This window comes from Rhodamnia argentea, chromosome 10 (assembly GCF_020921035.1).
Source record: "Rhodamnia argentea isolate NSW1041297 chromosome 10, ASM2092103v1, whole genome shotgun sequence".
Taxonomy (NCBI): Eukaryota; Viridiplantae; Streptophyta; class Magnoliopsida; order Myrtales; family Myrtaceae; genus Rhodamnia; species Rhodamnia argentea.
This window is the reverse complement of record NC_063159.1, coordinates 12,749,206-12,775,154: the sequence shown is the minus strand read 5'-3', so window position 1 is coordinate 12,775,154 and position 25,949 is coordinate 12,749,206. Positions and strand designations below refer to the sequence as shown.

General features: G+C 40.1%; 3 protein-coding genes and 1 non-coding gene across 5 annotated transcripts; 2 read left to right on the top strand and 2 right to left on the bottom strand.

Annotated features, from left to right (window-relative positions):
- Positions 1–582: 582 nt before the first annotated feature.
- LOC115726659 (prolycopene isomerase, chloroplastic) lies at positions 583–5,411 on the bottom strand. Its single transcript, XM_030656630.2, has 13 exons — positions 4,729–5,411; positions 4,049–4,255; positions 3,857–3,956; positions 3,437–3,519; positions 3,269–3,325; positions 3,039–3,191; positions 2,881–2,959; positions 2,604–2,752; positions 2,369–2,503; positions 2,129–2,242; positions 1,145–1,255; positions 941–1,049; positions 583–680 (listed from the first exon to the last, which is right to left on the bottom strand). The coding sequence occupies exons 1-13, from the start codon at positions 5,275–5,277 to the stop codon at positions 607–609; spliced, it is 1,920 nt and encodes a 639-aa protein (XP_030512490.1). The 5' UTR covers positions 5,278–5,411; the 3' UTR covers positions 583–606.
- Positions 5,412–8,271: 2,860 nt separating this feature from the next.
- LOC115726668 (sucrose-phosphatase 1-like) lies at positions 8,272–13,829 on the top strand. 2 transcript variants are annotated; one of them, XM_030656650.2, is made up of 9 exons: positions 8,272–8,453; positions 9,566–9,640; positions 9,721–10,020; positions 10,200–10,301; positions 10,416–10,610; positions 10,699–10,989; positions 11,234–11,420; positions 13,084–13,130; positions 13,218–13,829. In XM_030656650.2, exons 2-9 carry the CDS (start codon positions 9,581–9,583, stop codon positions 13,311–13,313), a joined length of 1,278 nt encoding a protein of 425 aa, XP_030512510.1. In that variant the 5' UTR covers positions 8,272–8,453; positions 9,566–9,580; the 3' UTR covers positions 13,314–13,829. The 2 variants fall into 2 exon arrangements, with proteins under 2 accessions (XP_030512510.1, XP_048127431.1); XM_048271474.1 differs by lacking the exon at positions 9,721–10,020.
- Positions 13,830–14,057: 228 nt separating this feature from the next.
- On the bottom strand, positions 14,058–14,129 carry TRNAC-GCA. Its single transcript has one exon. It is a non-coding gene; the product is annotated as a tRNA-Cys (tRNA).
- A 10,090-nt stretch (positions 14,130–24,219) lies between these two features.
- On the top strand, positions 24,220–25,316 carry LOC115726670. Its single transcript, XM_030656652.2, has 2 exons — positions 24,220–24,711; positions 24,868–25,316. Exons 1-2 carry the CDS (start codon positions 24,582–24,584, stop codon positions 25,071–25,073), a joined length of 336 nt encoding a protein of 111 aa, XP_030512512.1. The 5' UTR covers positions 24,220–24,581; the 3' UTR covers positions 25,074–25,316.
- Positions 25,317–25,949: the final 633 nt, after the last annotated feature.

Sequence of the window (25,949 nt, the reverse complement as noted above, 5' to 3'; positions counted from 1 at the left end):
CTTCAGATACGGTCGTGCTTGAGACCTCACACCCAGTTTAGATGGGATAAAGACAGCAGTTGTCTAATCACGAGTTCCTCTCAGTATCATACTGCAACCATTTATGATTATCAAAAATTAGTAAAATGCAAAGTTCCTCTCACAATCTTAATGCAGTAGTTGAGGACTCCGCTACCATTTATGATTATAAAAAATTACGCATGATCGGTAGATTAAAAAAAATTAATTATAATCAGTAGAGTGAGACAACTTCTCACAATAGCAGAGCTGGTGCATACATGAACATACACCGTCCGCAGCAAATTTTGATGAAAAAGTAACGACAAAACACTTGAAACATGTACAGACTGCCATGAACCATAGATCAGACAAAAAGTGGAAATCTAGATGGAGACCACCTTATATGAGTTGAATACATCCTATTCAATAAGAAAAGACATTCATATTCTCCATGATAACCTACTCTTTCGTACTTAAATGGCTTGTTCTAATTGAAAGATGAGCAGGGATGTCTCTTCCCCCAAGTATCCGTTGATCCAGCCACTGAAGTTTACACTTGCATTCTCATCAGATTGGTTTTTCGATGATGAATACCTGAGTACGATCTCATGCTAACGAACGCAGCCAACCAAGTACACCAAGCAGGGCATTATCCAAGATGGGTGACTTCTTCTCAAGACCTGGAGAGAGAGAGAGAGGTATGCTGAAGAACCAACATTGTAAAACAATTCAAGAACCAACATTGTAAAACAATTCAATCTTGAGACTCAAGAGCTAAACACAGCATAAATGGGCTCAGGAAAACTCCCAATCTGCAGTAAGAAACCACACCAATAATGCTGCATATAGATAGGCACAAGATTCTCCAGGTCTACAGAAGTTTATCACGTTATTCTATCAGATACATAAATTTATCTTCCATAATCCCAGTCCAGCTTACCAATATCAGCAGCTACTCTATGAGCGCACATCACGCCAGAAAAGGCTACCGCAATGACACCTTGTCCTGGAAAGCAGCTGTCTCCCACACAGTAAAGGCTATCTATGCTCTGAAAATTAGCTTGTTGGTTAGCAAGTTGATTCGTGATTCTTAACAAGTGGTGTACTTAATTCTGAGGGTCAGCACAGGCTGACAAGTACTTACTGTTGTATTAAAAGGCATTCCCAACAAGCCTTTAGGTACGTTACGTGGCATTGGTCCATAAGTTCCTTCATCACGTGCCAAGTATCTCCGGTGCGTTTTGGGTGTCCCCACCTGGATTTTAGACAGAAAGATTTCAAGAGTCGGGACACTATATATATGTGAAAGGTGCAGAATGCAGTGCCAGGCATTTATCCTGAAACTTCTCATATCCATGGAAGTTTCTTTTGTTTCTGTAACCCATTAACTCTCCTACCATTTTCCACATTATCTCCTTGACATGATCAGGTTTTAGATTCAAACAATTCTCGAGTACAGGTACAATTTTTCCACAATGTGAACTTGCTCTCTGTAAGGATTGTCCCAAATGCATTCAGCTGTGAATCATATAAGAAATACCACAAAAGTTGCACATTTGCTGTTCCCTCTTTTCCTAACAACCACGAAATGCTCTCATTTTGCCATCACTTTCTTAGCCTTCTGCAATAATTGAAGTAAGGTTGACTATAATGGAGCAAGATTTTAGTCCAGTCCCTCCTTCAGAAATTAGAAGTACTACTATGGTACATACTGAAGTGATCATGCAAACGGGCGACAACTTTCTGACATGCTACTAAAGCCAACAGAGTCTGAGGGTATGCTGACAATAGTAAAGGAGATCAAATAGGAGTCACCCATTGATTTTAATTAGAGGATTTGTACAATGTATGAAATGCTCTCCCACTTTTACAATAACTACTTGTTTAACGAAAATATCTTATCAAAACTGAAACAAGCATTCTATGTCAGCCTAAGACATTCTATCCGTTTTATTTAATGCGATCACATACCAGAATACCAAATGAAGGCATGGGATATCTTATTATGACCATGCAATCTTTCTATATTTCTGAAATATTTTCTGCATCTTTTTTATGACTATCGTCACATTGAGGATTTTAAGAAATGAATCATAACAGTAAATTAACAAATGAATGTCGCCTAGACCTCCATAAAGGCAATGGATGATTTGAGTCCTGGAAATAGCTTCGTCTCTAATCTTCTAATGATTTCATCAGCCACAAGCTGCTTCTTTTCCTCGTATTCTTTTTGAGGGAGTCCCTGAAACCATTAGAAAACAGCTTGTTATCGCTCATCGTTGCCACCAAATGAAACCCACTTTTCAGACTGCCTATATCATGCGTCAATGCCCAAATCAAAGTACAATTAAAAAGTTATTCAACCAACCTGCCATTCTTCAATGGAAGAAGTTGTAAATATATGAAGAATATGGTGTCCTTCAGGAGCCAATGATGGGTCAAGGATGGTTGGAATGCTCAAAAATATACTGCCATAAGGCTCCTCTAGTCTTGACCATGTGTCCTACATAATTGAGAAAGACAGCAAAGGACGCCTTTTAGTTATATCTTCCTGAATAAAAGCTCAGAGACCAGAATTAAGGAATTCAACTAGGACATCAAACCTCGAGCACAAAATGATGGCAATCAGTATCCTGGGGCAAAACCTCAGCTTTAACCCCCATGTGGATGGAAAGAAATGATGGCGCTTTAACATAACGTGTCTGGAATTCTCTTTCTTCTTTTGGCAGATTTTCTCCCTTTAAAAGCTTACCTACGACGATATATATTGAGAACCTCTCAATTATCGGTGAGAGACATGTAAACCATTGTAATGAAGAAAATGCAAACAGATTATGGTCAAAGTGGTAAAGACATTAAAATGCTTCTCTAAGAACTCACCAAATGTGTCCCATCTTGTGGCATTAGATATTATGGTCTTAGCGAAGAACTTCCTTCCATCTGACAGCCTGACTCCTACCTTCACAATTGGGTAAATACATAAGCAAAAGAAGTCCCATGACCAAGCAAAAACAAAGACAAAAGCGACATCAACTTACAGCCTTTCCATTCTCAAGGATGATATTAGTCACGTTTGCCCTGTATTGTATATCACTGCCCTGTTCAACCAACCCATTTGCCAAGGACTTTGCAATTCCACCAACACCACCAACAGGATAGTTAATACCCCCAAAATGCCGGTCACAAAGTACCTGGTGCAAAACGGTACGTGAGGAGACAAGGCAACTTTGAGTGGTAGAAACGGCAAACAGCCAATGAGGAGCCTTACCATGCTTGCATTTATCATTGGTGTCTGCAGTGCATTGACTGTACTCACAATAAAACACTGCAAACAACGTGAAGGAATGATTCTTTGAGATTCTTCAATCAGGTCGAATTTTTTTTTAGCTATTAGAATGTTATAACTTCTGATGGGCACAAAGGAAGGATGTTGCACCTCTGCATCAATGAAAGATAACAATTCCAGATCCTTTATGTACTTCCGAGCTATAGCTCCAGCATTCTGAGGGAGATAGTAGGCTGTCAATGTGAGAAACACAAGTCCAATTAACACACCAGCGACTGATATGTTCAACACAGCTCAAATCAGAGAGAGAACGTATCTTCAATGCCCCATACGAGATGGCCCAAAATTGGAACATCAGTTGGTCAGAATTAACACAGTTGAAATTGAAGAACTTTTTTCCTTTAAGTGTAATATTCCTACATAAACGTCTCTATTTGTCCATGAAAATTTGACACCCGGTTTCCTTATGATGGAAGTGCCATCTTCGCCTCTTGCCTTTTCTTCAGAACAGATGTCAGGATCTCAGATGTGAACAGAAATTCTTTCAGTTACAAGTATGAGAACACTTACCAAGTGTCAAGCACTCAATAGGTTTCTGAAAGAACTGTCCAAAGAGGTATATTGGTTCTTCCAGAGACTTGAGTTCCAGCGAGTTTAAGGAGTTGAAAATCTGCAAAATTCAAAATACAAAATACAAAGTTTGGATGTTAAGTCAGAGGTAAGCCTGCTAAAACAAAATTAGTCATCTTCATCAAGATGAACCTTCCAACATATGCCGTAGAACTTGAGAATCCCTTCCTTCTCGTGAGGAAATCTGCCAGTCAGTTCTCTAAGGAAATCACTGTATTCCCTGTGCACTCTAACAGAAAGGTCACTGGGCAAATGGAAGTGGACTGTAGTTGGATCAGGTATAACTTCCATCTTGCAGCCCACTGCAGCTAGCGCTTGGGTTATCAGGTTTAGGTTTCCCTGCTCGGATTCAAAGCTCTAATCAGCAAGAGCAGAGTATATGTACTTAATCAGCTAGAGATAGAACCGAGGAAGTCATCAAGCAAAAAGCAAATGCCAACTATGTCGGTAACTCGGTATTAGTGCTAACAAGTAAGTATATAAGAACAGAAGACCGCATTAGACCTAGAGGAAGAACCCTTCTCCTCTCTTGAAAGCGGAGCCAAAATTCATGAGCAAACTCATCGAATTAAAAGCGATTCGATGCTCCAAGTGGCAACTACTCTCCCATTGACACGAAATATTTTCCACAAGGCATCATTCATTCAATCAACCTAATCTATGCCCCCGTGAGTGCCGAACTCAAATTGCAATACAGGAGAGAGTTGGTGAACTCTTTTTATTTCACAAAAACATCTACGAACAGAACTAAAAGTGACATAGAAAAGAAGATGCACGTGGAAAAAAAGAAAAAAGCAAACAATAAAGCTGACCTTGTCACTGAAACCGAACATCACAGAAGACCCAACATCAAACGTATACCCATCTCTCTCATAAAAACCAGAGCTCCCACCGGGAATCACGTACTTCTCCAACACGAGAACCTTCGCCCCTTTCACCGCCAACTGCGTGGCCGCGACCAGGCCTCCAATCCCCGACCCAATCACGATGGCATCATAGCAGTCCTCTCCATCTCTCCCACCCACTTTCCCATTTCCTTCTCTCTCCACAGCCCTCTCTTCACTAACCACCGCTCGCAGCCTCACGCGGCCGAATTTCACGTCCCTCCGTCTCGCGCCGTAAAGCTCGGACTTTGCGACACCCAATTGGTCGCTCCCGATGTTAGGGGTCAAACTGGATCGCCCCAGCAAGGTACTCGGCTTGCCGGAACCGGAAAGTCCCTGGCTTTCGCTAGTGGGTCTTGAGGGCGCGAGCTTGGGAGCTTGTGGGTACCGAAATGGGACGATGCAGTTCTGCGAAGCTAGCGGAGAAGTGCGTGACAATTGGGGAACGGGAAGGAAGTGAGAGAAGGGCATGGACATTTTTGGTGAAGGGAGGTGTGGGTTTGTCCCAGAGTTAATGGGTTGGGGAGAGGAGAGGAGGCATATGGAGTGGGAATTGGAGAACGAAGAGAGTGATTCCCCTCCATGATTCCACTAGGACGGGGACAAAGTAGAGAGAGAGAGATGTAAAATAATGAACAGAAAACGAATAAAGTTTGGCGTCTGAATTGGGTCTCTCCCTTGGAGGGAAATGCAGTTGTGTCGGGTAGGAAGTTGGCGGATTGGGCCTTCAGACAGATACCCAACTAGGACAGCTCGGCCCGAACCTTTCTCCTCTTCTCCTCCTCCTCGTCTCTCTTTTTCTTCTTTTGTCTCAAGTTCTTAATGCCACGCAAATGCGGATCTTTGGGCTTACTAATGCTCACGGATACAGGAAACTGCCTAATTCACGTGCATCGTGTGAGACGTCCGATAACAAAATTGATAGGCACGGCACCCAAGATTGGGAACAAAAGATCCGTTGCATCTAAATTAAACGCTTAATCACTCGGTCAACCATTAAAGATTAACTGGACATTTCTCATCTTCTTCTTTTTTTATAATCCAGAGACACTGGTATTGAGGTCCAACTTATGGGAGACTCTTGCAAGCTTCATAAATTGATAAAACAAAAACATTTGGCATGTGTAGACAACCGCAATTTTATAACAGTTTGCACGCGACGTGTGAAATTCTAATATCTAAGTTGAAATCCACGATGCCCCTAAAACTATGTAAAGTATTCAATATATATCTCTGTCACTACCAAATTTTGGTAATATTATGATCATATGACGATGTGGCGACACGATTACGTTCCATGTGAGCCAAGCAAAAAGGAAATATACCAAGTAACCAAACAATGTGGCGGTAATATGTTCATTTATAAAACATTCAAAGGTATTGCACCGCCTGGCGATAGTCTCCCAATTCTCTATCCCTCCAGCATCTTAGAAGCTTGGCAAGAGCTGCAGCTTATTTGAGCCCTTTCGCTATGACATTTTCTCCATGCCCTTTGTCACATCCAATGTGGGTCGAGTATGCCCTCAAAACATATTGGCCTTACTTGAGTAATAAATAAGTAAGATCTCTCGTCCAAACTGTTAATCTTTTATGTTGTTACTTTGAGCACTCTTTTTTGGGCTTGGCCCACAATGACTAGGCTGAGTGATATCACCTCCCAGTAGATATATGGGTTGTGATAAACTAAGCCATGTAAAATCTAACGACATTAGGGAGTGATATTCGAGGCAAGATAATTTAGATAATACGCAAGTTACGCCGGATTTCTAAGATAATAGAGAAGGTAGGAATGGGCCGGGCTGCACATTAAATAGGGGAAGCAGTGCTAGGAGGTAAGTATCAACAACAGTACGGACAATAGTTTCTTAAGTAGGAGAGCTATGACATCCCAAACTTACCTCGAGAGGGAAATATCTCTTTGAGTAGTCCATAAGCAAACACTCATCCCAAGTGGCCATAACATCGTGTTTTTACTTGAAATACTCTTTTTGGGTCTTGACACGTGTAGAGCAAGCTATGTCGTCGCAAATCGATCTATCTAGTGTTATATTTTAAAGCGTTGACTGGTTGGTCCAACTATAGATGGATCATTTATGGTTACGCCGAGAATAAAGAAAAGTTTTAAATAAGGATCCGAAATGCTTTCATTTTCTCAAATAAAAACTTGAGCAGACCTTATTTGCCTGTTGCGTAGATTCGATCCTATCATGACTTAAGGTAACCCTGATTTTACTCCCTAAAGCACCTTAATGAAGCGCTGGTCACACAACCCAAACCTTTTTGTCTTCTATTTAGCATGAAATCCAAGAGAAGTGGAATATGCCGAGATTATACCTCCAGGCAATATGCCGATATCCTATACCTCGGAATTCCGGGACCCCATTTTGGCTTGGCAGTGTAGAGAATAAAGGATCACATCACCTAATTCTGCACCGAACAAATTATAAGCGGGTGCTCACAATTTTTCCCATTCTAAACTTCTCTCAAGTCAACAAAAGAGAACAATAACAACTCCAACAATATCGGATTAAAAGACAACTCAATAAAGCAATCTATGCATTAAAATATAAGTGCCAAGCACCCGCAAATAAGAGACAACTTTAAGTGAAAAACCTTCCTGGTTCGAGGAAATAAAAAACCGCGAGATTGGAGTCCACCCAAAATCTTCACCGTCAACAAAATCGAGTGAACAAAGTACTTTTCTAGCTAACACTAGATGTACAGGGCATTAATAACATCATCCTTCAAGATTATTGAAAATCAGATGACACCATCTTTCTAGATTTTCTGCTCTCTCTTCCTCCTAGCGTCTCACGTCGATTGTTCTTTGATGCTACCACATAAATAAAGAGAGAAACCCTACTTATTTATGCCAATATAGCATCCCATTCATTTCTCCACATGAATTATCATACGAGCTTAAGCATTCGGGCTTGCATTTCACTTGGCTTCCTCCACATGGGAGTGAACCCAGCCCAACAATTAAAGATTTATATACATGGCTAGCCATCCAAATGTCTAATCCATGCGCGCGCGAGTGGTGTCATTGCTTCGATCCCTCTTTCAAAACCCGAGCTCTAGTTCGCCTTACTTAATTAAGTTGAGATTTGGGTGAAGTGAGGGACATTGTTGTAACTCCGAGCCGTGGGCTTGTTTTACGGTCATTGAAATGGTTCTTCAGGATATGAGGGCACTCGACATTGCAAAATAACCATATTTAATCAAACCGATGAACATGTGAAGTAAGTTCAATCGCATTTTGCATTTTGCAAAATTCACATCGGGCAAAAAAAAAATCACATCGAGCGATCGATGTGATTAATGGTTACGATTAACACTTAAAACGCCGCAAAATGTTCCTCAGGCGACGGGACCCACAGGGCAGCGCGGGAAATCCCGGTTGAACACGTGTCCAGAAAGGAAAATCCCGTTTCGCTCCCCTTTGGCCTCGTCCTTCCCCCCGTCCCATCGCTTCGTTTCGCTTCGCGAGCAAGCGCCAACGAACTTGGATCCGATTCTCTTTCTCCTCCTCCTCCTTCTCCTCCTTTTATTGCTTCGCGTGATCGCTGGGCCACAAATCTCTCTCGAGCACATCCATCAGCGCGACTCCATCGTCGAGTTTCCATCGGCTCAGTGGCAATCGCATTCCCCAGGTGAGAAACTTAATCAGCTTGTCGATGTTTCCGTTTAATGAGTTTGTGCTCGAGGAAGAGATCCGTAGAAATTGATTGGAGGATTTCAATCCGTTTTTTGGTTTGATTCGATTTGGTTCTGGGAGACAACCTCATCGAAATCTTTGCAGCATTTCCAATCTTCTTCCTGGTAAATGTCGCTTCGCTTCGCTGACGCGCAAGCGCGCGAGGCTCGTTGGCGGTTTTGTCTGGGAAGTCAGCAGCTTGAATTACGCTTCTTCGCTTTGCCATTCCGAGCATCTCTCTTTTTCTTTCCCCCCCTGTTGGAGCTGTCTAACTTCGCTAGGATCAGCTATTAGAGCTGAATAGAATAGCCCGTCGATATGCACTCAATTTCATAAACGCACACTTCGCGACATGTTCGCTCATAAGGATGAGAGAGAGTTTCACACAATGGGAGCTCTCGAGGAAATCTTCCGTAGAATACCATTAGAATACCTGTACGATGACTTTGGTGAGCTATGAACTGCCCATCAAGCTCCTTAATCGTTTGTTTCCGGGTTATTATATGTGAGGTTGGTGCTTATTTTGGCTTGCTGTATCACTTTGCTGAATTAGTAGTAAGTTCACCTTATCAGCTTGCTCAAATCACTGCAGCAACTTTTACCAAAATGGCCCCTCCTGGTGTATTGGACTTTTATGTACTCTTTTGTTTGCTCTGTGGTACATGTCCATGGTTAGTTAAGGCCATATGAAACAAGGCTTCTTCATGAGAACAATTGTCATTTAGGATCCGGAGTTTCACTCTTTTTCTATTAAGTGTTCAGAGTATCGTTTTGCAGATTCTGTGATCCGGTTTCACCATTTGTGTGCGATCTGGTCTCTGTCTTTCTAGTTTGTGTCAAGAACTCGTGGTGCCTTTGAAGCAGCAAATGTACAACCAATAAGCCTATTATCTTCTCTCCTCTTAAAGAAGGGACCGTCTTACAATCACTACATAAAGCGCTTGGTCATGTGATTTCCTATCCTACAAGCTGGAGAAACAAGTCTATGATAAGAATTTGCGTTAAATCTGTACTACTTTTTGTTATTTACTGAGTGGATGCTAAAAATTTGCTCTATTTCACTGACAGATTGAACCAAACACTATGGAGCGGCTCAGTTCTCCAGCGAAGCTCATGATAGTATCAGATCTTGATTATACAATGGTAAGTTGTGTAATGGGACTTTAGATTTGTATCAGCCCAGTTACTTTATGTGGTTTTTCTCTGAACAAGAGGCCTTGCAGGTTGACCACCATGACCCTGAGAACATCTCCCTGCTCCGATTCAATGCTTTATGGGAATCCAGCTACCGTCATGATTCCCTCTTAGTTTTCTCAACTGGAAGGTCGCCCACCCTATATAAACAGCTGAGAAAAGAGAAGCCCATGTTAACTCCAGACATAACCATAATGTCTGTTGGGACTGAGATAACCTATGGTAACTTGATGGTTCCAGATGGTGGTTGGGAAGAGATTTTAAATCAGAAATGGGACCGAAATATTGTAGTAGAGGAAACAAGCAAGTTTCCTGAACTTACTCTTCAGGTGTGCCTCATGCATAAAAGCTTCTTTCCAAGGAGTCCTCTCTGTTTAGACTTGCTAAACTTTTATTATTGAATACCCTCTTTTCTATTTATGTACCCACAGATTTTTTTTTTCCCATCATATAGACAATGATATGTGTCACGCTAAGAAGACTAACTGACTTTTGCTTGTCAATGTAGTCAGAAACAGAACAAAGACCACACAAGGTTAGCTTCTACGTTGACAAAAGCAAGGCTCAGGATGTGACAAAGAAACTTTCAGAGCTTTTGACAAAACAAGGGGTAACAAATTTATTAGTCTCCTAGGATCTTGTTGTTTAATTAATTTCCTCTCTCTTCCTCCTTAATGTATGCTTATGGCACTGGCAACTTATAGGCCTCTTCTTTCCCTCTCAGTTGGACGTCAAAATTATCTACAGTGGAGGAATGGATTTGGACATATTACCACAAGGTGCTGGGAAAGGACAAGCTCTTGCATACTTGTTAAAAAAGTTTAAGGCAGAAGGAAAGCTTCCTACTAATACCCTTGTTTGTGGTGATTCTGGAAACGATGCTGAACTGTTCAGCATTCCAGATGTGTATGGTGTCATGGTCGGTAGTTTTGTATTGCATTGATTTGTATTGAACCTGTCTTACCTCTGCTGGTCATATTTGTTTCATGGACATTTTGGATGTGTAGGTGAGCAATGCTCAAGAAGAATTGTTGCTGTGGCATGCTGAAAATGCCAAAGACAACCCTAAAATCATTCATGCCAAAGAAAGGTGTGCTTCTGGGATCATTCAGGCCATTGGTCATTTTGGACTCGGTCCAAATACCTCTCCAAGGGATGAGACAGACCTTTCAGGCTTTGAAAAGGGAAATCTCAGTCCCAGTGGTGAAGTAGTGAGATTTTACTTGCTACATGAAATATGGAGACGTGGAGAGATTGAGAACTCTGAGAATTACGTCACATCTCTGGAAGCAGTTTGTGTGCGTCTCATTCCTTTCTAATGTACTTATTTCATTGAGAATAGGTATAAACTTGCAAAGTATGCAACAAATCCAATTCACGTGCTCTGACTAGCGCTTGCAAGTTGTTACTTATATTCAGACCAACTGATCTGTCAGTGCCTAATTAAATCATGCCATGGGTCATATGGACACTAGCATTTTTTCCGAGCAGTACATGTGAAATGATTAAAAATTCTCTTCTTTCTCTGTTGCCTTTTGACAGCAATTACCTGGGATTTTTATCCATCCATCTGGTGTTGAGCAGTCTTTTCGTGAATGCATAAGTGCACTGAAGGGGAACCATGGAGACCAACAGGGGAAACAATATCGAGTTTGGGTAGATCAAGTATTTCCTACGAAGATCGGTTCGGACACCTGGCTAGTGAAGTTTCAAAAGTGGGAGATGCATGGTGAGTACTTTTTCTTAATTCCATTCCTCTTTGGGTAAGGTGGTGCAGATTTTGTTTGGTCCAATATGGTTCACATCTTTCAAATTTGTCATACATCATTCTCTTTTTCCAGCTCACCTGTTGTTTTAATGTTTTATTTTGGTTGTGCATCATTATTGGTTTCTAGATATTGATGATAGAACTATTGTATGATGTCCTTCAAAGCTTTCTGCAAGTCTGTATTATATACAAATCCTGCCCGCCCATCATAATTTTGTTTTCTCCAGAAATTACAGTCGTTGTTCAGTGTATCATTAAATGCATTCCAGCTATACTGCAAGATTACAACCTTTGCTGGTATAACAAGAGATTGGGCATTGGTTTCAACATAATTCCCATGATCTATTTGATGGCCTAGAATTCCTATTGTCAACTGATCACGGAGATGGAGCTGATCCTCAGTCATTCAAAAATTTTATTCTAACTTGTGTCTGGAGAAGGTTTGAAAGTTATCATGTCCATGTGATACTATTCTGGTCAGACTTAAACCTAACTCTGTGTAGGACGAGATAAATGAAAGAGGATAATATAAGTCTTATAAATGGGTTTTGAATTGCCATTTGACCTAGATTCGGGTTGTTTTCCGCTGCTCATTGCATGATTCTTGTGGAAGAAAATCATCATGAGTTGCAGTCTTATTGTGTGCAACATTACATGGTTCTTGTGGCAAACAAAATCATTGTGAGTTGCAGTCTTGCTGCGTGCAAGAATTCGTTTCATAGAGAAACATAAAAACTTGTATCTTGATACTCAGGCTACAAGGATTTTTATTAGGTTCAATGCAAGAAATAATTTATGCACTCACCATCAGGTTGTTGACATGTGGAAGAATTCGGTTACAAAACTAAGTCCAAATACATATGTCACCAACCCAATGGTGAATGTGTAAGGAATTCTTTTACGCTAGCATGGGCCTAATATCTTTCGTTATACCACGAGAACTTATCAAAACAGATGAAAGCCTCGAAATTGTGTTTGGGTTTCACAGTCATCAGATGGGTCTTCTCACTCATTTAGTTGTTCCAGGAAAGACCATCATCCAATGATAGCCATATCACATGTTTGATTATCTTATATAAAAAGGCGTCCATCCCTTTCACGATGATGCAGCAATTTCAGGAGATTAAATGCTTTATTGCTTAGATCTCTTTTTTTTAGTGGTTTTATCTCATGTCTAGTTAGTATAAGGTTCACATTGGGAGATATCTCAAATGTTGCGATGTTTTAAGAAGTGTGAAGAACCATGTGAACTGAAGGTTGAGATCTGGCATGACCTACGAGTTTGGTGATTCTGCACGGTTGAAAATTTGACCTGATGATGTAAGGCTAGCAATGCCATCCTGATGGGCAAGTTGGTCATTTTGTCTTTTGCAAGGTGATTTCTTATGATGATAACTCTTATTTGGCAACCTTAGAAGGAATTTTACCTCGACAGATATAAGTCCCTCTTTGAGGTTGCTTGTGCGTTGAGCCCATTCTCAAAGTCTCTGCCCATCTATTAGAGCCTAAAAAGATGATGGCACACAATAAGATTAAGTTGGTGACAAATTTGTGGCTTTTCTAGGTATGTGTTGCTCTAATCTTGACATCTCATTGGTCTTATTTTGCTTTCTGAATTTTTAAGGTGAGGAGCAGCAGAGTTGCTTGTGCTCTGCCGTATTGGTTGCAAAGGTAAGGTTTTGCAATTCATCTTGACATGTGGAATTCTTGCTTAAATGCGTTCGATATCATTCAGGGACGACAATATTTCCATTTCAGGATGCTAATGGTTCGGATGGATGGACATGGCTACATTTGCATCAGACATGGTCATCGGTAGCAGGAGCAAAAGATCATCTGACCTGGCTTTTGTGAAGGCTTCAATTGCTTAACAAATTTATAGTACGACGATCGCCCAAGTATTATTACCATGCTTTGATACTTTATGTATGATCCCACGATGAAGATGGCAAAATACATGATTCTTCTACGAGGTCATCTCATTTAGAGAGGCAAAATAGCAAGAATAAGTATTGCATAGTATCCATTCTGTCAGGACCATGAGCTTGTGTATGAAGGTGAATAAATATAGGAGATCTCTTTCAAATACACGAAATTGCAGGAACTAGAGCTGAGAACGAGAAGCTCATACGGGAGCCACTGGGCTAGTTTGGGGAAGATGGAAAGAGATTCCAAATTCCGGTGACAAAAGAGGAAAGTTCTTGCAGAATTAACTGAACCGATGAAGTTTTAGCAGATTACCAAACAGAAGCTACAGGCAAAAACCACTCTGTTTCTTGACCTTTTGGTTTGTGTCGTCGTGCTTTTGAGTTTTGAACGATGACATGAGATCTGTCGACAAACCTTTTGGTTTGTGTCATCGTGTTTTCACATCAGTTGAAACAACAAAAGATAATCTACATGACCCATCTTTGGTGTTTTATGATTATTTGATGAGATTTGTTCACTTGTCCTTAGATCTAAAGGGAAAAGGACGGCCCACATTCTTTTCTTTTTGAGTAATCACCACCGTATTCGACCGAAAAAAAAAAAAATCAATCTACAAGAAGACTTCGAATCACTGGCAAGAATTCACCCAAAAAAAAATTAATTGAGAATAGGGCCCAACCGGGTTCGAACCGGTGACCTCTTGATCTGCAGTCAAATGCTCTACCACTGAGCTATGGACCCTGGCCGTGTCTTCCTTTTTCTGAAGTTACTTTAAATGTTAAAGGGCCTATGTGTAGAACTGTCTCGATATTCATAAACGCCTAAAAAGTCACGGCGTTCAGGAGACAAATGAACAGGATAACATAACCCAACTTTCCCATGGATTCCGACTAAGGGTAAGCATGGTTTTAAGGTAAAACTTAGAACCTGGAGTACCGGATCGAAAATTATGGAACCTATTCTAATAGGTAGATTTTAGATGGAACCTGGAATCTAGAGTAAGTTTATATATATATATATGCCTTCACGTCATCCTACGATATTTCATGGTGTTCGATGATAAGCGTGTAATTCGGAACCATTTTATCATTAAGACTTACTTTTTTAATATTTCATAATAGAAATTCATGGCAAAAATTTAAGTGCAAATTACTTATTGAGCTTATGAGGATCTTGCACATGTCTTGATTCACGAAATAAATAGACTAATTATAGATTATGCATCATATGTATTCACTTTATTAGTGTTGCTATGTAGGTTGACTTTATAGTGACAAGATGTAATTATTTGATTTAAATATAAAATATTGAGAAGATAAATTGTTCTCGGGAAATAAAAATTTTATGCATTTACCAAACGCGTTACGATTCTCTAAAAGTCGTTCATGAAACAGAATCAGAAAAAATCAATTCTAAACAAAATTAATTTTTGGGATCGGGATAGTTGCCAAATGCATCCTAAAATTCCCTTCAAAAGATAAAACATCTTAATTTACTCCATTCAGAGGACGTCACGTCATAGAGAAAGCGATATTTTTTTTTAGATGGAGAGGATGTCCATGTCAATCCAAAAAAAAAAAAACATACATAAGAATTATGTAGATGTACATTTTGTAGTCGTCATCTAAGTAGAGTAAGAACGGGAAGTATGATTTTAGAATATTGATCATGACCGTTTGAAGAAAAGTAAATGCCGGTAAGTATGGCTAAAGATTGGGGGTTACAATCGTTATCATAATCGTGTCATGCTTAATTCGCGGGTTTAATCCGCAAATGACATGTTTAACAAACGTGTCGTACTTTCAAAACTCAAATCGACAATTTTTATTATCAAATTGAGTTACGCGATACACCGCGATTAACATAGTAAAAATACAACCTTTTAATAGATGGGTATAAAAATTTGTTCGAGCATATATCAATGTATCTAAATTAAACACATCTTAATCATACGACAACGCATATCCAATTTGAGAAACGCATTTAACCACGTCATTTACGGACTTCGAGAAGTCAATCCACAATTTTGCTATTTGTGTATATTGCGGATGGTCTATTTCATGCTACGATTCTAACTTGACGTAATCCATACCCGTGACAAGACAAAGTCCGATAATATAGACGACGGGCTCTTCTAAGGTTTGTCGGAGGACTGATCTGACATTCGTAATCAATCATAATCACACGTATCTTATTGGAATTGTTGTATGAAGTAGGCTAAAAGTTAACAACGGATGGTTGGGTAAACCGGTCCTCAAGATCTATAGAAACTCACCATAGATGAGTAAAGACAGCATGTCACGATCACTTAACTCTTAGTCAACAGGGATAGTGACCTAAACGATACATGAATTTTGATCTAAATCAAATGTGCAATATGATTCAATGTTTAAAATTTTGGTACATGTTGAATGTAATACTTGAACTGTATAAAAATGTTCAATGTATTTAATAATTTATGGATTAAATATGAGTATGTACTAAAAGTTCAGGGATCAAATCAGATAATTTAAAAGGTTAAATATCATAATGTACGATAAGTTTAAGTTGATGAATTGTATTAAATAAATTAAATTATTTGGTCAAAATTGGGAGATCATTTGCCTTTATTATTATTATTATTATTATTTTGTCCATGTAAGTACGAAAGAAGCGTGAAAGAAGGGGAACTGGGGAACAGATTGAATAACGTCTGTCTTCTTAGATTTGAATTTTGCTTGGTCAAGAAGCAAGCAGGCGTGCAGAGTTAACAGCGTTCGGCAGGGGAACCTCCTCATCATCCCCATCGCCGTCTAATAAAAAAGATCTTATCCACTCCCTCTCTCTCTCTCTCTCTCTCACCATCGCCATCTCCTCCCGGTCTCCCACTTCTCCGCTTCATCTCTCTCTCTCTCTACAAACGCACAGAAGAAAAAAAAAAAAAAAGCAGAGTACGGGAATGGCTCTGCGGATGGTGTACGGGGTGGTGTTCCTGTCCCTGTCCTGCGCCTGCTTCAAGTTCCTCCACCTCATCCTCCACCCCGTCTTTTACCTCACTTCCCCATGAACCACCGTCCTTCCATCCCACCATGTTCAGGAAGCTTTCGAGTCCTTCTTCAGAGAGTCCCTCGCAGCACCCACTTGGACCAAGATGAAGATGAAGATGAAGAAGACGACGTCGACTCTCCAAATGGGGTGTGATTTGTTTGTTTTTTTCCCATTTCTTTTCCTGCTTCAGTTTGTGAATATCTCAAACTCGTGAAGATGATGCGCGTGCTGCGGAACTAGGGCTCTCTGGATTTTGATTGCGTGGAGTGTTTTGCTCCCCTCTTCTTCTGTTTCTTCTTCCCTCTGTTCTTGCGCCTTTCTTTTGCACCCCTTCCTTTCTTGGGAAGATGGGGAAGATCATCATCGTGTGTAGAAAATTATGATGGATTGAAGATTATCTTGTGTTCCCCTTAGTACCCTTTTGCTTTAATTTCGTGCTGGTTTGGATCTTGGGTCTAGCCGAAAGCTGAAAAAAAATAAACATCAAGTTAAAGCTCAAAAGAGCAGCAGGAGCAGCATCAATCAATGGCTTCTGATGTGAATGGTCCCCTCCAATGCTTTGACATTCAGACAGTCGGAAACGTTCAAAATTTTAAAATTTTCAAGACATATATTCATATAAAAGTGATTTTCTAAAGTATTTTTACCCGAACGTTGATCTATATAGAACGGTAGGGTCCGTCGGTTTGCGCTTTTGAAGAAGCAACTGCTTTACTTCCCTTTATAATGTAATAAAACTACTTAACTCGTTTTTTTTAAATAAAATGTAAAGATGCATGCCACTTTGCTTGTCAATTCTAAAAGTTTAAGTTGATTTGGGCTTAAAACAAAAGTCGAAGTTCATTCAATGTAAAGTTTAGTTTGTGTTAAAAGTATATGCTAAATTAATATCCAGAATCTTTTCATCTTTTTCCAAATCTGAGCTTTTTTTCTTTCATTTTCAAAATCATGGAGGAAATTAAGTTATATTCACGAAACTCGCGATCACTGAAGTAAGCCAAGAACAACTAATATATGTAGAGTAAAAATATGGCCAACTTAGCAAAATGGGCAATAATAGGGGCAATAAGTCGGACGTGTCTCTCACCATCGAGCAATGGTCTACAACCATGTCACGATGGTGCTGCTAAGCAACGGCTCATGTGTACACCTTTAATTATTTGAATTTTCAATCAAATTTAGGTGAGATGAATTATCTCATCCGTATGTCATTAAATTATGTCTCGAGTTTAAGCTCTCGTGCGAAGTCCGAATCTAATTAGATGACGTGGATTAGATATTGATCGGGTCTTTAATTAGATAATCTTATACGGCTGTTAAAGTTAAAGATATATATATATATCCAGGATTTGAACAAGACACTTTTATTTCTTATTTTGGCTTTTATCAAATTGTCTCGAGAAGAGATATAGGGAACATCGCGTCCAAAAGCCACGTAAGAAGAAAAGGGAAATTTAACATTCGGTGGGACCCAATCTGAATATTTGGTGGATTGCAGATTTGATTTTGGCTCTGGTAGCAGCCGCACATGAAAAGGCATTTCGAGGGTTTCTTCAGTAGTGTCCGAGCCGCGAAGAAAAAAAAAAAAAAAAAAAAAGCAACTTGCGACGTTTTTTTTTTTTTTTTTCGGCCGTGCCAGAGGAGTTCTGAATACACGATTTTGTGCCGGGGAGTTTTATATTCAATCGAGTTGTTTTAATTTAGGTATAAAAAATACTCGAGCATATGAATGATTGCACTTTAAATCGTCTAATTATAGTGAATTATTACTGCCGGCTCTTCTCGTAAATATAGATACCGATATTTGGATTGAATCACATAAATATCCAAGATTCTTTATTATTCCTTATTTATTTTTGTGGTGTTTTTCGCATTGATTTATTTGGAAGATCCCGATTAATTTCCGCGTTTATATTAAAGCAATTGGTATCATAGCTTGGGATCATATGTTACGAATTTTGATTTGGGACTTTTGGTTGTTTGATTATTATCTGGATATTTCGTTATTGTAATAATGTCTGGCGGGAAAACGAAGTTTGGCGGGAGGAATAGTTTTAGGTCGTGGAGTGTTAAGATGCGCGAGCTATTGATAACTCGGGGTTTGGCCAAGGTAATGGATGGCAAAGACGAATTGTCGATTTCAATGAAAGAGGTTGACAATGTAAATTGTTATAAGTTGATAAACAGAGGTGACAAACAGAAAGTTACAAGCGGTGTGACGAACGTTGTTGAGAAGAGCACTAGCGCGACATTGATGTTGTTTTGTGTGTGATTACGGGTTCGTCGAAAGATAAATAGGTGTTGGATTTAGGTTGTTGTTCTCACATGACTTTTCATATAAACCGGTTTGCTGCTTATCGAGTTGCAAAGGGCGGTACAGTTTTGATAACGAATAATGCAGTTTGTAAGGTTATAGAATAGTCTAGATTCGAATGCACGATGATGGTGTGGTGCACACATTGACATGCATGTATCGAAAGTATGGAGTACTGGAGATCTCTTAATGTGCCACGAAAGAGAGTGAGATCAGATATGGTCGCAAGAGTTGCTGAGTTAGATTTGAAAGTTAAATTAGAAGTTTAGAGTTTATATTTTATGTCGGATCAAAGATCCGTGGCCTGTTGTTGTTATTATTATCATTTTATTTATTTACTACGAAAGAAGGGTGAAAGAGGGGGAACAGATTGAATTAACGTGTCTCTTGTTAGATTCGAACTCTGCTCGGTCAAAAAGCAAGAAGCGTGCAGAGTTAACAGCCGAATGGATCGCTACACGTGTCGAGCGGAGGCCTCTGGAGACTGACACGTCCGGCAGGGGAACCTCATCTTCCCCATCGTCAAATCAAAAAAGATCATATCCTCTCTCTCTCTCTCTCTCCATCTGTCCACCACCATCTCCTCCTCCCACTTCTCCGCTTCGTCTTTCCCCCTCTTTCTAAAAAAAAACACAGGAAAAAAGCAGAGGAATATCGGGGGATGGCTCTGCGGATGGTGTACGGGGTGGTGTTCCTGTCCCTGTCCTGCGCCTGCTTCAAGTTCCTCCACCTCATCCTCCATCCTGTCTTTTACCTCACTTCCCCATGAACCCACCGTCCGTCCGTCCGTCCGTCCCACCATGTTCACCACTATTCACAGTCCTCCTTCACAGTTGAGTCCACACAGCAGTAGCAGTAGCAGTACTGCAGTAGCAGTAGCACCCACCTGGAACAAAGATGACCAAGAAGAAGAAGACGACGACGACGATGACGACGACGCCTCCCCTCTCCAAATGGGGGGTGTGATTTGGTCTGTTTCATTTCCTTTTCTTTCCCATTTTTCGTTACTCGTGAAGATGGCGCCGAGTGCGGAGCTGCGCTCTCTGGGTTTTCGATGCGTGGAGTGTTGCTCTGTCTTCTTCCCCTTTTGTTCTTTGCGGCTTCTTTTCCCCTTCCTTTCTGGGGGAGACGAAGGAAAATTATTGTATGCAGAAGATTTATGATGGAATGAAGATGATGCTGTGTTCGACTTGTTAAAAAACCCTTTGCTTTACGTTCACGCTAGTTTGGATCTTGGGTCTGGCCGGCGTCGGTCTTACAACCTCCATAATTATTTTTCTTGCATTTAATCTTTCTGCTCTCGAAAGCTGGAAAAATTAAACGATGAAGTCGAAGCTCAATAATGATGTTGGAGCAGCAGGAGCAGCATCAATTGCTCTGACGTGAATGGTCCACTCCATGCTTTGACATTCAGACAGCCCTTCGGTTTGCGCCTTTTTTTTTTTTTTTTTTTTTGGGGGGGGGTCAAAAGGTTTGCGCATTGACAAAGCAATTTCTTTTGGACGCCCATGATAATAATTTCGCAGTAGAATTTTTTTTTAATTCTAAAGTAAAAATTCATTTCATGACGTAATTTTTTGAAGGAAAATTCGTTTGATTAGGTAATTTTATATTTCTATTTCTGAAGTATTTTTCTCTCAAAAATAGTTTTGAAGTCATTTGAGGAAAAAAAAAAAAATTTTACCTCTCTCCAATTCACCAGAAGTTGATCTTAGAGTTGCCGTGCGCCCTTTACTTCCCGTCAAAATTGAATATATCTACTTAAATTTCAAAAGAAAAATATGAAGAAATCGTATACCACTTTGCTTGTCAATCCTAAAAGTTTAAAGGCAGATCGGGGCTTTTCTTGAAGTCCATTCATTTGAAAATTTAAATTGTGCAATGGTCTGCCGGCCCTCAGCCATAGAAAAAAAAAATAAAAATAGAACGACAAAGAAAAAGGAAAGAACCAAAAAATTATAGAAAAATTCAAAAGGTATGATTAAAAATTGTTCACTTTAGCGCCGATCATGCAATGTCGGATGGTTGATATATATTTTAAAAGATTCAGTATTAAATTGATTAGAGTAAAAGATTTATAACTAAATTGATATCCATTTAACAAGTTTAGAACTTTTTTGAAACTTTTCCCTATAATTATAGTTTTGCTCGAAACAATCATCCAACATGAGAAAAGAAATGGGCACCGTCCTTTGCCACCTTCGCCAAGCACCATCTATTTGAAAGGTTCTATTTAAGCGCATTACAAGACAAGCTCAAAATCATCGCCGTCAGCACGATGGCCTCTAGTCTAAGCCGCGATGACCTCAAATTTGAGGTGTCGCGACCTTTTGCCTAGATCATAACAATTTTCATTCGAAGGTACAGTAGCCTCTCGGCTTCGGATACAAGGCTCTTAGAAAGAGGGTAACGACGGATAAACGACAAGGTGGTGGCAGCAGACGGTGGGTCACGGTGGTGAGTGAGCGTTGGCGGTGTAGGCCATGGAAGTGTAGTAAATAAAGACGGGCTGATGGGGGAGCACATGGAAGAAGAAGAAGAAGAAGTATATGACTGGGCTTCACTTCTATTTTTCCACTTTTTGGATGTGACTTGACATCTGAGGGTGTCCGTGACAACACTTCTATTGTAAAAATTAATTTCTTGTTAAAAATTTATTTTTTTACTTTTAGAGAGAAGCAAATTTTTTTAATTTTTTTACGTAGCTTCAAAAATTTAACAAAAAAAAAGGCTCTAAAACTATTTTTAAAACAAAAAAAAAAAATGAAGGTACGCAATCAAAAAGACTTCTGTTCCATAAATACTTTTAAAACAGAAATTCTAGTCTAAAATTGTTGTTGGGCGTTGCGGAAAGTAGATGGAGATGCATTGAACTTGAATGGGATCGACGAGCCTTTCTTTATCTTCGGGGGTCAATTTCCATAGGCAGAGTTTGCTACGCCACGTTCATATGAACACATTAAAATGTCCAAAATAATGCGGTGGTTGGAAGGGTTCCCTCTGGATAATGGTACGACTACGACCAGGTCTTGGTCCATGCAAAAATTGACTCTGTTGTCCTACTCAATCACTTGGTCATGTCACCCTTTTCGAGGAAAACTAAAAATTCTACCGAGGCCGGCCAGCCTCGACCAAATCGATTCCTTGATCCAAGATGCCGACTTCTATCCCACTCCGGTCGATGGTTTTTTTTTTTTTTTTTCACGTCAAAAATAGTTGCTTCAGTCGTTATTCAAGCAGGAATACCTTCATTTAAGATAATAGTTTTTAGCGAAGAAAATTTCAAATTCAAGATCTTTCGCTGCACGAATCTCCAAGGAAACGAAGTCGTGGGCATGGAGTTGCCTGCTCGGTATTTGCTTGCACTGCCCGAGTGGGACAGAGCCTGAAATGGACTAAAGTGCAATGTTGTTTGGCCAGAAAAGTATTAGGTTAGGGTTGTAGAAAAAGGAAATCTTATTAGACTCTGTGTGCACAACGACCACCGCCCGTGGTGATGGTCGCCATTTTTCCATGGTTCCTCCGTAGTGGGGTGGGAAGTTGTCTAGCCATGGTGGTCACCACGGTTGTCGACTCCTGTCACATTGATTGCTCAAACGGATTTGGCTCACTAGAGGATCCGTTGAGCGACGACGACATGCGGCGTTCGCCGTCGCCTCAAGGTGCGACCACCAAGAAGCAAGATGGCCACAACAATCGTCCACGGTGCCCAAATCTATCCATCATGCATGCTGATGGTGCGTGAAACTCTCGAGCAACTAATCATCCGAGGGTCGCCCCGGAGTCGACACCACCGCACGGTGGTCGTCTAAGGTCGCCGGCCATCGAGCAACGATCTACAGCCGTGTCATGGCGGTGCCACTAACTAACAGCTCATATATGCTTTTTTAAATTATTTGAATTTTCAATCAAATTTAGGTGGGTTAAAACTATCCCATCCGTGGGGCTACAAGATTATTTTATTTCACGTCCTAAGATAGGGTTTATCCGTCCAAGATGTGTCGTCAAATATCGGGGTAGGATAAATTATGTCTCCAACCTCTTATACCGAGCACCAAGCGCAGCCTTACACTTTAACCCCTTCCAGCTAAGGGGAAGAAACAAAAGTTTGTCTGAAGAAACAAAAGTTTGTCTGAATGCATTTCGGATGATGTTGTAGATAGAAATGAGGTTTCCTTACGCTTGAGGGAATAACCCGAGCAATCAGGAGCCATCCACTTGTTAGAATCTAGAATTTACTTCGAATGTACAGAACAAAGAGAGGAAATCACGGAGAAAAATCCTCAACCTTGGGCCCTATCTTTTTTTTTTTTCTTTTTTCGTTTGCAGTTTTGTGGGACTAACTCAAGAATGCCACCCAAGTGACACCTCAAATGTGAAAAACCTTTGCATGTCTCCCATGAGGTCCCGACAATTCCCTAAGACGAGACGAACATCTTCATGAAAATATCTGCATGTTACATAAACCTCAAAGAGTATCCCTAAATCAGCAAAAGTACACAACCAATAAAAATTTCTGTCATCAAGAGAATCTCTAAAATTTAGGAAACAAGTCATAAACATATTACATGTGTGCCAATTCAGCCTAAAATTTTTTTTTTTACCAATTCAATTTAAACATTTGCATTTGTGCTAATTAAGTGCATTTGACCAGCCGGCGTTGACGTTAACCTTTTTCAATAATATTTATTTATTTATTTTTTATGTTTTTCTTTTCTTTCCGTCTTTTTCTTTTTTTATTTCCCCCTTGTGACGGGTGAGGGCTTCGCGCCTCACCCGGGCCGGACAAGGCCATCGCGATAGTGGGCAAAGGCGACCTCTCCCTCGATTGGCGAGGCCATGGCCGCTGTCTCCCGGCTGGGCAAGGTCAACCGAGGGTCGCGAAGCCCTCACCGGCCACGGGGGGAAAGATAAAAAAAGACAGAAAAAAAAAGAAAAAAGGAAAAAGAAAATAAAAATAAATAAATAATATTACAATATCATTAAAAACTATCCACGCCAAAGGCAAATGACCAAATAGAGTGAATTGACATAAATGCAAACGATTTAAGGACTGAATTTGCATAATTGCAATAAGTTTATGACTTTTTTAGCAATTTTTCCTTGTGAAAGAGTCCTAAGTGAAATTTTCAAGGTAACAAATCAAATCAAACTTCGACGGAAAAAAAAAAATCAAATCAAACCAAATGAAAGTGAAAAAAGCAAAATAAGAAGCCCATTTTTTCCCAGAAGAATTGTCAAATCTCAAGAGCCGGGGGGTGATGGGCAAATGGTTTTGGCAGCCGTTGACTAAGTGGTGTTTTTTCTCTCTCTTTTGTTATCATTGGCCTCCAAGGAAAAAGAATGGTGCTCGCTTGTTTTCTAGGGCAGGCATGCCTTTTGACATCAAAAAATAAAGATGGGTAGCTACCCAATTACATAAAAAGCAAAAGGGTCATTAGATCACACGAGAAAAATGAAAAAAAATAATCTTTTTTTAAAAAAGAAAAATTAAATCAGTTTCATATGTCGCCAATCTCTAAGCATCGGTCAATCGAGTTCCTTCTTTAACCTTCGTTCGCATCTTCTTTTCCTCCTCCTCTCGCTGTCTGATTGGGTAGATGGTCATGGTTGCTTCTTTGTATGAACCGCCCATTTTTTAAACCCTTAAATGATCTTCTTCTTCTCTCTCCCGGTCTCCACGCAGCAACTGGTTGAAAACCAGCAACTTCTCATCTTCTCAACGATATAAAAATAGAAAAATTCATTCAGACCCCCTCTCTTTCTTTTCTATCTTTTCTTCCGTGAGTCTCAAGGGACAACTTTGATCTCATAATTGTTGCTTGGAGAGAGAGAGAGAGAGAGAGAGAGAGATGGAGAATTCAATGGGAGTGGGGCTGTTGGCGGTCTGTGCAGTCTCAGGAAGCGTAGCCCTCATTGCCCTTCAAGTCCAGAAGCGCTTGCTCTCTGATTTCATGAAGAAGATCGAGTCTGAACTTCAGGGTATTAATTAATTCTTCATTTTCCTCTCTCTCTCTCTCTCTCTCTCTCTCTCTCTCTCTCTCTCTCCCTCCTTTTCTCTCTAGGAAAAAAGGTCATGAACATGCTTAGATCACTTCCATTTCCTTTCTTATGGAAATAAGTTCTGTCGCGTTTTAGGATTGGGAACATCACAGAAGTACAAGACCAAAAAGAAGGTCCAGTTCGCGGAGGACGTGATTGAGCCATCGTCGAACAACAGAGAGTACAGGCGATCGAAATGCCAAGCCAAGACTGATCAGGGTTTCGACATGCCGGCGAACAGGCAGGTTCTGTATAAAGGGCTCGTCCAACATAGGATGCACAGAGGCTGCAGTGCGTTGTGACATTCCTAGCTGTTCCTCTGATGTAGTTTTGAGGATTTGGTGTCTTGTTCTTTTTCTTTTTTTTTCTGGCGTATCAACTGTAAATGGAATTTTCTGGTTTTCTGTTTGGCCTGAAGCACAAAAAAAAAAAAAAAAAAAATTTGTAGATGTCTGTAGTTTCTTGGTGATGGGTTTCAGGCGTTGACTTGTCATGTCAAGAATGTGTTGCGCCTGATGTACATGGAAATGACGGCAATTGGAAAAAAAAAAGGAGAACTACAGGATGGTTGACTGCGTTTATTGCTTGTGCGTCTCTTTCTTGTGATTGTAACATTAAATTACACGATGAAGTGTGGGAACTATAAACCTATTCATCTAAATTATTTCTTGCATAATCCTAAAACTAACCCCGAGTCATCAAATATATCACTAATTTTAAGGATCGGATTATATATGCGAGATAAACTCGAGAGTTGCGGGTCTAGAAGGTAGGATTATGTCCGTTTCGTGGTGCAAAACCAATCTTCATGCCACGAGTATAATCTAGATATATTTTTGCTCCTTTCTTCGTATGTGAATATATGGGGAATTATATCTTTAGCTTTAGTTTAGAGAATAGAGAAAATCCCCGGTTAGGGAGGTCACTCCAAATGATCAAACGTAGCAATCGCTGTGCTCAATCGTGCTCGATCTTTTCATCATCAAACCACTAATTTTCGTCATAGTATCTAAGTTATCAATCATGACACGAACAATCTAAGGTTTGTAGCCTCGTTAGTGAAACAATCAAATTACTTTATGTTATTGTTAAAATGCACGTGTGAGTTGTGTTAGAGAACTTCAATATTGAAGAATTGGTATGGTGTAGAGCAGTTGATAAACCATAGCTTGCTTATA